Source organism: Sorex fumeus, unplaced genomic scaffold (genome assembly GCF_029834395.1).
Source record: "Sorex fumeus unplaced genomic scaffold, SorFum_2.1 ptg000047l, whole genome shotgun sequence".
NCBI classification, from domain to species: Eukaryota; Metazoa; Chordata; class Mammalia; order Eulipotyphla; family Soricidae; genus Sorex; species Sorex fumeus.
The window spans coordinates 50,054,072-50,067,416 of record NW_026606104.1 but is presented as its reverse complement, the minus strand read 5'-3'; the positions used below and the strand labels follow the sequence as shown (position 1 = coordinate 50,067,416).

General features: G+C 54.5%; 1 protein-coding gene across 1 annotated transcript; it reads right to left on the bottom strand.

The window, feature by feature from the left end:
- Window positions 1-570: 570 nt before the first annotated feature.
- GJB3 (gap junction protein beta 3) lies at window positions 571-4,252 on the bottom strand. Its single transcript, XM_056123524.1, has 2 exons — window positions 4,147-4,252; window positions 571-1,411 (listed from the first exon to the last, which is right to left on the bottom strand). The coding sequence occupies exon 2, from the start codon at window positions 1,375-1,377 to the stop codon at window positions 571-573; it is 807 nt and encodes a 268-aa protein (XP_055979499.1). The 5' UTR covers window positions 1,378-1,411; window positions 4,147-4,252.
- Between the last annotated feature and the right edge of the window lie 9,093 nt (window positions 4,253-13,345).

The following is a 13,345-nucleotide window of genomic DNA, read 5'->3' as shown; positions in this document are numbered from 1 at the left end:
GGCATCCATACCTTTGCCATTCTTCCTGCAGGGGCGCGCTTCTCTCCTGTTTTCAACATACCTGCCTTGAGCACCTCACTTGAGCACCCCTTCCTGGGCTCCGAGAGGAGCCCTTTATGAGCCCTGCCAAGTCTCCTTGCGTGCAGCCTTTCATTGCTTGTTTAACTGTCTTCTCCCGGGCTGGAGAGAAAGTGCGGCGGGTAGGGCATCTGCCTTGTGCGTGGCCAACTGGGTTGGATCCCCGGCATCCCATAGAGTTCCCCGAGCACCTCCGGGAATAATTTCTCAGCGCAGAGCCAGGAGGAACCTCTGAACATCACCAGGTGCGGCCCCCAAACAAACCAACAACAAAATGTCTTCACTCCCGAGGACTAGCACTGGACGTGGGGTATGACCCAGACCCAGGTAGACAGCACAGTGCCGACTGCCCAAAAAGTCCCTGCCCCCCCAAAGAAATGGGATAGGTTAGTGAGTTCAAAGCCCCTGTAGGACCCCTCCACCGGTGCAAAACCTTCCTGCCTATCCCGTCCTGGCGGCAGCCCCAGTGTCCCCCAGGGCGGCAGCATGCACTCAGATGGGGGTCAGCGTGGGCGCTGAAGCGTGCGTCTTGTCGTTGCCGTTTCCGGGGTCAGAGCCCTCTATCAGCTTGTGGTGGCAGCGGCAGGTGGAGGCCCGGCTGGAGGAGGAGGCGGGGCCGCGTCCCCTGGAGGAGCCGTTCTTGTGCAGGCGCCGCAGGATCCGGTGGAAGATGAGGTAGCAGATCTCGCAGATGGTGAGCACGATGCAGACCGCTGAGGCGCCCACCATGAAGTAGGTGAAGATTTTCTTCTCCGTGGGCCGCGCGATGTAGCAGTCCACAGTGTTGGGGCAGGGGGCCACGCTGGCGCACTGCACCAGGCGCGGCATCTCGAAGCCCCGCCAGAGGGTGTGCAGCAGGTAGAGAAAGAGGAACTCGATGAGGAGCTTGAAGACCAGGCTGAGCAGGTAGGTCCACCAGAGGCCGCCGTGCTTCTTGCCTGCGTCGCTGTACAACTTGGCGCACTGGTCTCCGTGCTTCTGGCGGTGGCGCCGCTCACGCTCCTCTCTGTAGGCCACATGCAGGATGACCAGCAGCGAGGGGCATGTGACGAAGATGAGCTGCAGCGCCCAGAGGCGGATGTTGGAGATGGGGAAAAAGTTGTCGTAGCAGACATTGGTGCAGCCGGGCTGCCTGGTGTTGCAGTCAAAGTCCTTCTGCTCGTCCCCCCACACACGCTCCGCAGCCACCACATACACCAGCACACGGAAGACGAACACCACTGACAGCCAGATGCGCCCGAAGGCCGTGGAGTACTTGTTCACGCCGCTCAGAAGGGCCTGGAGAGTCTTCCAGTCCATGATGCCTGGTGGGGGTGCCGGGGGCCAGGCCCAACTGGTGGAAAAGTAGGAAACAGAATGTTAATGGTGAAATAAAAGGGCCTTGGCCCGGTGTTCGGCCTGTGCCGGGCACTGTTCTGGGTTCCTTAGGTGGACAGACACCTGTGATGATCACAGGGCCCTCTAGAAATCCAGAGGGTTTTCTTCCCTGAGGAACAGATAGGGTTAAAGTCATAGGGCAATTCTGCTGGAAAGAAGAGGACCAACACTTGCAGGTTATAACAAGCCACCACCTATGGGGCGTTTGTGAGCTACCACATTGCTAAATACTGTATGTGCAAGAACACACTTAGTCCTAATAAGGATCCCACAAAGCAGATACTTTTCTATTCCCCACTAACAGAGGAAAAGAACCAGCAAACTAAGGAGATAACGGTCACAAAATATTTTGCCCATTGTATGTGCTCAACAAATGCTCCTCACCTGTGAAGTCAGAGAGGTTAGGGGGCTCATTTAAAGCCAGGGATGCAGGGGCCAGAGCCACAGTACCATGTGCAGGGCACTTGCTTTGCTTGTGGCTGACCTGGGTTCCATCCCCAGCCCCGTATGGTCCCTTGAGCCTGCCAGGAGTGATCCCTGAGAGCAGAGCGAGGAGTAAGTCCTGATCACAGCTGGGTGTGGCTCCAAAACCGACCAAATAAACCCCCTCCCTCATGACAAATAATCCCCTCGCCCCCACCCCAGTAACCTTCAAACTACAGCGGGATTCAGGCTTCTGTGGCCAGAGCTGAGAGACCCACTCCCTCTTCTCCCTTTTTCTGCTGGATGCTTGCCCCAGAAAAGGTGCTCACACTTACCTTCCTGAGGTTGGGTTTCCAAGCCCTTTCTAGGAAAGGGACCTCCCCAAGGTCTCACACCCAACGTGTGGTGAAGGTGGAGATCAGCTTAGGTTGGCGGTACGGGGTTGGGTAGGTAATGGTCTGACTTTGGAGAAGACTCCAGACCCAGGGAAACGAGAGAACCTCCCTCGCCCCACTCTGAGCCGAATCCTGGGGAAGCCCCAGCACCTCCGTCTGTGCTGGGTGTCAGGGCTTTGTGATGGGGAGTCATGCGTTGTTCAGGCCCCCGAATCACACTCCTCTCTGGTTGCCCAGTGACTCAGAGGGTGTGGTGGGCGTGCCAGCCTGTGGTGGCTGCCCTGAGTGTGAGCAGGCTTCTCTCCACGTCCCTCTGCAGCCTACGTGCATACAAGAGTGCACCACAGCTGCTCCGGATCCCACACGACCACCCCTCCCCAGCCGCCACCTTGGCTGGCCTTTCCTATCTCACCTTCTCCCTTACCCATGTGATGGCCACGGCCTCCTCAGTGGTCTTTCAGCAGCATCTGCCTGTGCATGAGATCGGATTGTACCACCCCTGTTTAAAGCTGCCTGCTAGCTTCTCATCACACTTAGAAGGAAACTCGGTCCCTCTCTCTCCCCCTGCCTCTCTCAGCTCTAGCCACCCACCCCTAGGCCTCTTGTAAAATTTTTCTGGAATGGTCTTGCTCCAGAAACTTGCAGGGCTGGATTCTTACCTCTGAGGTCTCTGCTCCACTGGCTCCTTAGAGATCTCCCCAGTTAACCCTCAATCTGGGAGGGTTAAGTCGCCAGCCACTCTGCTTTCGTCCCCTTAATTTCCCCCTAGCCTTTAATTACCATTAGAAGTATGAGCATTGGTTGGTGTGTGTCTTTTGATTCCCCCAGTCGGCCGGCCACCCTCCTAGTGCCTCATCCCAGTGCCAGAACGTACAGGCAGGATGGCGTGAGGGGCAGCAGGGCCTGGGGAATGGAGTTGGGGAAAGGCTTCCTTGCTCCGGAGGGAGGGAGGGCTGGGTCTTCTCAGGATCTCAGCCCTCCAAGAGGCTGCTTCTCCGGACTCTGGGGTGGGGTGGGGGGGGGGGGAACACGTGGACATGGTGGGGAGCAACGGGCTCCATCCTGGGCAAAACTCTCCCCCTCCTTCCATGCCTTCTAAGAACTGGCCTTTGCAATGGGCGACAGACTGTGCAGCCACATCTGGATCCACACCTCCACTCTGCACCCATTCTTGTCCTGAGCCCCCAGACTTTCCTTGCTACTGTCAGGTCCTGAGAGACCTCTCAGCCCAGCCTCACTGGGTAAGGGTTTAAGGACAGGGCAGTGGTGGTCGCAACCTTGTGAGGTGCCCCCCCCCCCCCCCCGTGCTTCTTAAACCCTCCCATGGCAGCGGCGCTGTGGACCCCCACATTCCACCTTCCAGTCCTGATGGATCTTTTCTACAGACACACCCGGGAACGCAGCTCAGTAGAAAAGAATTTCCCTCCAAGGGCAGGCGGGGACTGGTGGAGCCGGTTCTGGCTCCCTCTGCCGGCCTTGCACCGAGATCCCCACCAGGGGGACGCTTTTCCCCAGGGGGTCCCTTCCCATTCCAGGACCAGAACTGCCCCCTGTCCCCGCTGCTCCCCGACCTCCTTCCCCGAACCACTGCAGGCAGTTTGGGAGTTTTCAGACCGGGGTGTCCCGCGGGCGCTTTACTCCGTCCAGAAGGGAGGGGTGAGGAGGCAGGGATACCGGGGCAGCGCACCAGTCCCGTCCCCTCGCCCCCATCCCCAGCCTGGCCGGACAAGCGGGATCAAGCCCCAGCCCTGCTGCGAGATGGATGGGGAGGGGGCGGGAGTCACTGGGGAGAGTGGCGCGCCCCGTGCGTGTGTGTTGAGGGGAGAGGCTTGCGGTGGCTGGGACTGGGGGCCCGCCCGCCTTGGGCACTTACCCGCAGCGGCGCGGCCAGCGCGGGGCCGGGACCCCGCGTGCTCGTGGCCAGCAGCAGAGGCGAGGGAGGCCGCAGTTCGGGCTGCGCCGTGGCGGTCCGGGTGCTGGCCCGCGGCGGGCGCAGGGCACACCCAGCGGGCGGCGTGGAGGAGGGAGCGTCGGGGGGAGGAGCTCGGGGCCGCGCGGCCGGGCCGAGGGTCAGGATCTAGTTCCCGGGGTGTCCAGCGGAGGCTCTGCTCCCTCATCCGAGCCTCGGTTTCCGCGGGTGTGAACCGGGGGCGTCGGTGGCCCTGGGCAGGACCCGGCTCCAGTGAGAAGTGGGGCGTGAGACGTAGCCAACTGTTGGGTGCCCAGAGCCGGGACGGGCGCAGTCGCCTCGCCCACGCGCAGCGCCCCGAGATGCGCCCGCGCCCTGCCCGCGCGGCCCGCCTGCGCCCGGCCCTCTCCGGGGGTCCGCGAGGGTCCTGGGGGGGGGGGGGGGCGGTGTCAGAGCGCACCTGGGACAATGCGGGACGGCAGCACCTGCGCCTTCCGCGAGAGGGAGGTGGGGGTCCTTCGTTTAGGGCTGAGCGTGGATGCCGTTGGGAGGTCGCTGCTGGCACTTACTGGAGGGGCAGACCCTGTGTGTATGTGGATGGGTGTTCGGGGGTGGGGTGGGGTGAGTGGAGCTAGGATACCCCGAAACGCCCCCACCCCCCACCCCAGGAGGTGGACGCGCTGGGCTGCGGACAAAGACGCCTTGTCTAATTGAAGAGTGCCCCGTGACGAGCAGCTAATGAGAGCCCCTGGCGCCCTCGCCTTGTGGGAGAAGCCGCAGAATTTCCGGCCTCCCTGGCAGCTCGGAGACTTAGTCACCCACGGGCGAGTCCTATATCCACCAAAATGACTAGCCCGGCTGGCAGGGGAGGCCTCGCGTTTTCCCAGGACTGTACGGTTCACTGCCCCCAGGCTCTGGACAATGAACCGTGCCCCCTTCGACGCTCCAAAGTGCCCCTTCATTTTGGGGTACCACTCCCCGCTCCTGGGACTCCTGGCTCGGGGCAACTTAAACTGCTCTGAGGGCTGGGAGACAGCTGGGCGCCTAGCTCCTGGTTTGTTGAATGAAAGTGGAGAGGCAGCGGGTTGGGTTCTTCCCCCCCCCTCCCCCCCACACACATCTGGTTTCCATAGATGGTGAGTCTCTGGACAGAGTCAGGCCACAGGGTAGAGGTCAGTTGAGGCCACGATGGCCATAGATAGCCCTTGAAAAGTGGTGCCTAGTGGGCCAGAGAGAGTACTGTGTGGTGGGGAAGAAACTTGCCTTACAGCCCACCGCAGCTGGCTCTCTGGCATCTCACAGTGGTCCTTTGAGCACTGCCTAGAGTGACCCCTGAGCTCAGAGCCCCGAGTCAGCCCTGAGCACCACTGGGTATGCCTCTCCCTCCCCCACCCACCAAGAAAAAGAAAAGAAGAAAAGCTAAAGGTCTTGATGGCTGAGCATGTTGGGGTGTTTGTATGGGGGTGAGTGCACAGGTCTGTGGGGATGTGAGTAGGAGGCACCGTGGAAAGGCAGCTGTGACTGGGGCTCAGGGCAGACCCATTCCCTGCATCCTCCCCTCCTGTGTGAGAATCCTTCTGTGTGAGAATCCTCCATCCCTGCCACCCACTGGGCCCTGGATGCCCCAGAGTTCCAAGACAAAATCCTTGCAACTGCCCATCCTGCAGCCTCATGGTCCCCGCCTGCCTGGCCCTTTCTTCCCTTTCCCCTGGCCTCCTGGCCTCCTGCTCCTGCCCAGTCCAGCTCCCTTCTTCCACCCAGGCTCAGCGGGGAGGGCACCCCAGTCTTGGGGCATTGCCAAGCACTGCTGGGTGTGGCCCTGAAACATAAAGAAGGCTTTCTTTTCACATTCACACTTCTTTACTTTCACTTAAAATATTAGACGTTTTCTTGTTGATAGAAGAGTTTGTTCTCTTTCTCTCTTTTTAAACAGCTGACTGAGATTCCATTTCCCCCTATTAGTATATGAGAATCTCTCTTTCTCCTTCTCTCTCCCTCTCTCTCTCCCTCTCTCTCCCTCCTCCCTGCCATTTTTGGAGAAGCATACCCAGCAGTGCTCAGGCAGTGTTTGAGGGACTATATGTGTTGTTGTCAGGAACCAAACCTGGTCTGGGTATGTGCAAGGCTAGTGTCTTATACTTTGTACTATCTCTCTGACCCCAAGGGAGTCATATTTTTAGTTGAGGCATGCAATTCGTGGTTGTGATGCTCTCTAGGGATCCTGTTTCCTGGCTGTCTCTTAAATAATAAGACACAGCTGATATATTCAACCAGTTGCAAGTCAGTGACAATTAAGGCTGCCTATAATCTTGTATTTCTATCTCTGTCTATTATACAAATAGAGTGCTTCACCCCAGGTTGATTATTGTTATTGTATATCATACTAGTGTAGCCATTGGGCTACACTAGCACGCGACAGGGACAAATGGAGACGTTACTGGCGCCCGCTCGAGCAAATCGACGACTAACGGGAAGTTAAGTGATTTTTTTAAGTGATATCATACTTGGAGTTTTTGCCTCCTAAAATTAAGATTTGCTTTTTGGCAGGTGGTGTCATAACAGATAGTGCTTGGGAAACCATGTGGTGCCGGGGATCACACTCAGGCCTGCCTACAGAGGATATGCTCCATCCCTTTGAGCCTTCTCCCTGGCCCCAAAATTAAACTTTAAAAATAACTGTTATGCTTCGGGTTTGGTCATAATTAGAAATGATTTCCCTAGGCTGAAAATGGAAAACTAACTTTCTTCCTTTCTTTAATTCATTTTCCTTGGCTTCTGGGCCACACCTGGCTGCAGTGATGCTGACCCTGCTCTCAGCGACCATTCTTGGTGGTGCTTGGGGTGAGGAGTGGGGGGTGGGGGTGGGGGTGCGGAAATGGAATTGAGGTCAATTGTGTGCAATGCCAGTGCCTTAACCCTGTACTGTCATTTTCGCCTGAGAATGGAAAACTTTCCTCCCGTGGTTTCCTCTAGCTGAGTAATGCTTCAGTGACACGAATCCAAGCATGTCACTCATCCATTCAAACCCGAAGGCGCTGAGCTTTGCCCTTAGTGACACCCACTCTCTGGACATTGGCCTACAGTGACCTCGCCCCCACCATCATACGACCCTGGGCCGCCCCTCTGCAGTCACTCGTGGTCACCTCAGTGTTGGTGCTGGCTTGGCCTTCACTGTTCCCTCTGCTGGGACTGTCTTCCCTGTGGGGTTCTCCTGACCCTGGTTTCCCCATTTTTAGAGCTCTTCCTTGGTCATTCCATCTGTAGTGACCTCACACGTGTCTGCGGCATCCACGCTTTAGAACAGTCTCAGAAAGGATCCCCAAGAGGGCAGGGAACTTAGCCGAGGACCTCAGCTTACCCAATCGGATGGCTAGGAGGCAGCCGACCCCCAGTTCCCCTTTGTAAAGCAGATGTTGAGTGCTCTGTGGCCGGGTCTGAGTGTCTCTGCAGGTGAGGTGGGGGTGCTCGTGTGCTGTGGATGTGTGTGATTAGGAAGTGTTTGTGAGGTGGAGTGTGTGTGAAGTGGGTGTCTGTGTGCTTCTGTGAGGTGGGGTGCATGTGTGATGTGGGGTGTCTGCATGTGTGAGGTAAAGTGTCTGTGTGCTTGTGTGAGGTGGGGTGTGTGCATGTGTGAGGTGGGTGACTGTATCTATGTACATGGGAGATGGGCTGTCTCTGGGGTACTTGCGTTAATCTGCTCTGGTGACCAAATGATTCCATTGCCCAGATCCTGCCATTCTGACTGCTGGATGCTGTCCCCTCACTCTTTTTTTGTTTGTTTGTTTTCTAATTAGGCCGGAGTGATAGCACAGCGGGTAGGGCATTCGCCTTACACGCAGCCAACATGGCCGACCCGAGTTCGATTCCTCCGCCCCTCTCGGAGAGCCTGGCAAGCTACTGAGAGTATTCGATATGCCAGACACAGTAACAACAAAGTCTCCAATGGAGATGTTACTGGGCCCGCTCGAGCAAATCGACGATCAACGGGAGGGCCTAATTAGGCCAAATATTTGTTTATTTGAAATTATCAAGAATAAAACAATTAGGAAATTCACATGATATAATGTACAAAAATATATTTCCAATTAATCCTTAGTTAATATTTCCTATGGTGATTCATTTTTTCCCCCTAAAAAAATCCCCTCACTCTTGACATTGGGCTGGGCCCCCAGCACTGACTGATGCTTTTTCTGGAGTGTGCTGTCAGAGTCCCCCATTCTCAGAAAGAGGTTCTGGGAACCCTGCGGTCCTGTGGTTCCTCTCTCAGTTCTGCTCCTGGAGCCGGGGAACGTGTGGGAGGCCATCTGGGCCACCCACACCCCTAGCCCTTAGGGTGAGGCCTGTTTCAGCAGGACTTGGCAGCTGCCCACCTCCCCCACTCCCCTCAGGGCCTCCACCTGCTCTGGGGAGCGGGAGCGGCAGGCCCGCAGCCTGTCTCTGAACCTCTCCCAGCCCGGTCCTTTGCCCATTCTGGTCATGCTGCCCGGCCTCCCCTGGGTCTGGAACCCTGCCCAGGCCTCAGGCAGGGGCTTCCTGAGAAGGGGCAGGATCTTCCCTCTCAGGCTGGGACTTCCCTTATGTTTGTGTGTGTGACCGAGACTGGGCCTCTTCTTTGAGGAGCAGACAGGTGGGGCAGGCGGAAGGCTCTGGAGCAAGGCAGCCGGATGAAGGAGATGGCTCCTGTTCAGGCTGCACCCAGAGTCATCTGCAACAGAATTCTGCCCACACAACTTCATCAGCAAATGGCAGAAAGTCCGTGACCTTCTAGTTGTGCTCAGGGCACACCCACTGTAGGTGTTGTGCAGAAAAGCTCCCTTGTCCCCCACCCTGTCATCCACCATCCACCCACCGCCATCATTAGCCTTTGGGTCTTTACTTCCCCATTACAGTAAGCCAGCTGGAACTTTCCATCTTAAGTGACGAGCTTCCCTCCCTCATCCTCTTCAGGCAAGTTCTTCTTTCTTTTCCTTACAGCAGTCTTTCCCAAAGTAGATCATACTTCCCCCAGGGGCGCTGGGTCAATCCAGGGGGGCGATAGTAGCTTGGGACGTAATTGAAGGGCACCATATGATTTCTAGGGGGCAGGTGGTGAGCCAAATAGGGATCCCCCAGAGAATTGCCTTGATTCATTGACTTCATTCTTTTCACTTCTTCCCTTCTTTTTTGAACTCAAACCAGGTGTTTGCTCCCTATAATTCACCCAAACCAACCTTTTAGGTTTTCTTCTTAACTCAATAAAACTTTGCAGCTTTTTTTTTAAAAATGGGATCACTGTGAGATCACTGTATCACTGTCATCTTGTTGTTCATTGATTTCCTTGAGCAGGCACCAGTAACGTCTCCATTCGTTTTAGCCCTGAGATTTTAGCAAGTGCCACATTGGAGGCTCCTTCAGGGTCAGGGGAATGAGACCCATCATTGTTACTGGATTTTGGCATATCAGATATGCCATGGGGAGCTTGCCAGACTGTGCCGTGTGGGCAGAATACATCAGTAGCCTGTCGGGTTCTCCATGAGTGAGAACTAGACAACAGAAATGCAGCCGTGCACTTCTGGGAGCTGGGTTTTATAGTCCCTGGGTCTTGGCCGTTGATGGGATAACGCGGTGCTGGAGGGAGTTGGTGGGTGTAACGTCTAGCTAGGGGAAGATGGGGGATCTGGGTGGAGGAAGCCCAGTCCCGATCTCAGCAGGCCTGGAGATTTCAGTCACGGGTCTCGCACACCTGGGTTCCTCTGCCAGTTCCTTCATGTGTGAGGCTCGACTGGACGTGTGGAGAGTGGTCTTAAGCATGGCTGTGGCTGGTTCTGGACGTCTTCAGCTGCCCGTGCTCTGCTCAGGGCGGGAAGGAAAACTTAACCTGCCCCCCTCCAAGGGGCCCAGGTGAGGACAGCCAGGAGTGGGGGCAGGAGACTGTGAGATACACAGTTACAAAGCTGTTCATGGTTGGGTCTCAGTCATAGAATATTCTAACATCCATCCCTTTACCAGTGCACATTTCCCACGACCAATGTCCCCAATTTCCCTCCCTAACCCCAACCTGTCTTTATGGCAAGCAGGCACTTTCCTTCCTCTCCCTCTCTCTCTCCCTCTCCCTCTCCCACTCTCTCTCCATCTCTCTCTCCCTCATCCCTCTCCTTCATCCCTGTTCCTGTTCCTCTCCCTCCTTTTAGGGTTTGCAAAACAAAAGCTGAGAGGTTATCATGACCCAAAAACAATCTTGCTAAGGTTCCCAGGGCTAAGTTCCAGGGTCCAACCTTACCTTAAGGCAACTAAATCAACTGTGACTGTTGGTGTGTCCTCATAGACCTCTGTCCCAGAATGCTTCTTCCCTCTGCCTTGGAGCATCGCACAGCTGGACCCTTGCTTCCTTTTGGGTTCTTCTATTTTAGCTGCTTTGCAGATTCCTTCAGATCTCCCTGATTCCTAAGTACTGGGATGCCTCGGGGCTCAGTCCCAGAGTACTTCTCTGTCCTTACTCTCTTGGCAATGTCCTCCAGTCTCTTTTCACAATGTCCAGGTTAGGCTGACAACACTTCTCACTCAGACTCTGCCCTCCATCCAGACTATAAAGCCCTATGGGCCCTGTCTCTGTGGCTGGAGTCTGCCGGATGCTGCCAGCCTCTCCTACCCCCAAACAAGTCTTCATTCTTATTTGGTTGGTCAGACTTAGGGATGAGCCAGCAGCTCCCCTCCAAAACCAAAAACCAAATAAATACACGAAAAACCAACCCATGGGTTTGGAGGTATAGCACGGGAGTTAAGGCACAGGTCTGCAAGCAGCTGACCCTGGCTTGGTTCTTGGTACCACATGGTCTCTCAAGCATTGCCAAGTACAGCAATGGGGGATCCTGAATCTTGCTGGGCACTGTAGGACCCCAGCTGCACCGCGTCCTTTATTTTATTTTTTAAATTATACCATTGTGAGATACATAATTACAAAGTTGTTCATGATTTGGATTTGATCATATCCCCTCACCACTGTACATTTACCACCACCAATATTCCCAGTTTCCCTCCTTCCACCCCCCACCTGCAGTCTGCCTTTGCAACAGCATTGCATCTTTGGGACCAAGCCGGGTTGTAGAGAATCTGGGGATGGGGTCCCTGGGCCTCCTGGGCATTGACTTAGGATAGGGGTGTAGGGAATTTTTCTTTTCTACCCCCCCCCCAAAAAAAACCAATGAAAACAAATCTAGAATGTTTAGTTAGATTTGAATCTCAGGTAGTGTGTGGGACTAAAATCCTTATTTATTATCCAAGTGGGATTTACATTTAACTAAATTTTATTTAGCAATTGTTCCCTCTGTTCTGCTTCTCTTCTCACTTGCTTTTCCAGTAAATGGCAATTTCACCCACTTGTTGGGGCCCCAATATTCAAGTGACTTAGTTCTCTTTTTCTCTAAGTCATGAGAGAGACTCGGTTCTCTCTCTCTTTTTTTTTCTCACCCCACATATTCTATGGGTGGGAATCCTGAGTTATTTTAGGAGGATTTTCAGTCTTTCACTAATATAATCAGTTTATCCTGTTCACATTGAAGTTCTGAGTGGCTTCTGTCCTTGGTACTCACATAGCCAAGAGGGCACACCCCTTCTTATTAAAGGGCTCCAGAGGAGTCAGAGAGTACAGCAGGTAGGGCACTTACCTTGCGTGTGGCTGACGCAGGTTCCATCCATAGAGGGTGCAGAGAATCAGCCCAAGGTTAACCACATGTTAGGCAAACACCTCACCCACTGCATTATTTCTCTGGTCCCTCTTTTTTCCTTTTTTTTTTTTTTTTGTTGCTTGGGACTAAACCCAGGGTCTCATGTACTTAGTCGACAAAGTCCTTGTCAAATGAGTGAATGAAACCCCATCAAAGCATAATTAGCTCCTGTCCCAGCCCATCACACGGCAGCTGTTTGTCTATTCCCTTTCAGCTTCCCATTCCCCCTTCTGACACAAGTCCCTCTAGTTTCCACCAGGATAAGGTTTTTCTACTCCAGTGGTCTACAGCCATTTCCTGCACCTCCCCCTACCCCAAGTGGTTGCCGTTAACACAATGCTCTCAAATGCTCTTGGTGCTCTTGGAACTTGTGGCCGAGTAGAGGCAGACAGCACTACTGCAATGGGGAAAATACACTGGAGGGTGTGTAAAATCGCCATTTTTCCAGCCCATGAAACATCTATTTTTCATCACCCACAGGTGTAAAAGGGTTAAAATCCACTGTTCTGGGAAGCTCTCAAAGCTGAGAGGGAATCCAGGAAGATTCTGAGAAATAAATATCTCAGAGGGGATGGGACATCATGTGCCGGTCACATGGACCAGCCCGCATGTGCCACCCTTCCTACTGCCTCGAGGCCCAGAGTTCAAGTATGTCTGGCCTCATGATAAGCTTTTTGCTTGACTATCCTTTGAGCTACCCAGGTATGTGGCAGTGGTGCTGGGGCAAGCAGCCCTGGGCATCATGGCCCACACTGGCTTCCTGAACTCACATATGTGCCTGGTAGGCAGATTGTCTTTAGCTGAACTGGGAAGCACAAGAAGAGGAGGAGCTGGGGAGATGCAGAAGGGAAGCCTTGACTTGGCTAATGATATATGTGTTTAGGAATGATATTCCAATGTGGACATTTCACAAGACCAGAGGGACATTCAGACTTACTTGTAAAACCCTTATCATGATGCAAGCCACAGCTTTGCCCAGTCCCACACTCCATCCCCGAGTCTCACCTGAAGCTAATATTTAGGCTGTCCTAGAGCCTGAGGGTGGGGTGTGGCTTGTTGTTTTTATACTGACAAATTGTCCTCTATACCCAAACATCCTGCTGGTGTGTGTGTGTGTGTGTGTGTGTGTGTGTGTGTGTGTGTGTGTGTTTGTGGGGAGGTGGTCTGAGTTCCTTGTGGAATAAGTGTCCCAAGGCAGGTAGACACATGAACTGGGCCTCGGGAAAGAGGAACTGGAAGCCTGATGCATTGTTGGTACACATGCAAGATGCTGTCATTGCTGGGCAGAACAACTGGGCAAGCCCTCAAAAAGTTAAAATAGAGCTGCCATGTGACCCTACAGGTCTGTGCCGAGGCATCTACCTGAAAGGGCCCTCAACGGGAACACAAACAAGTAATATGCAGGTACCTGTGATAGCAGCACTCCACACTGGCCAAGGCAGTGCGTCTAGACAGCCTAA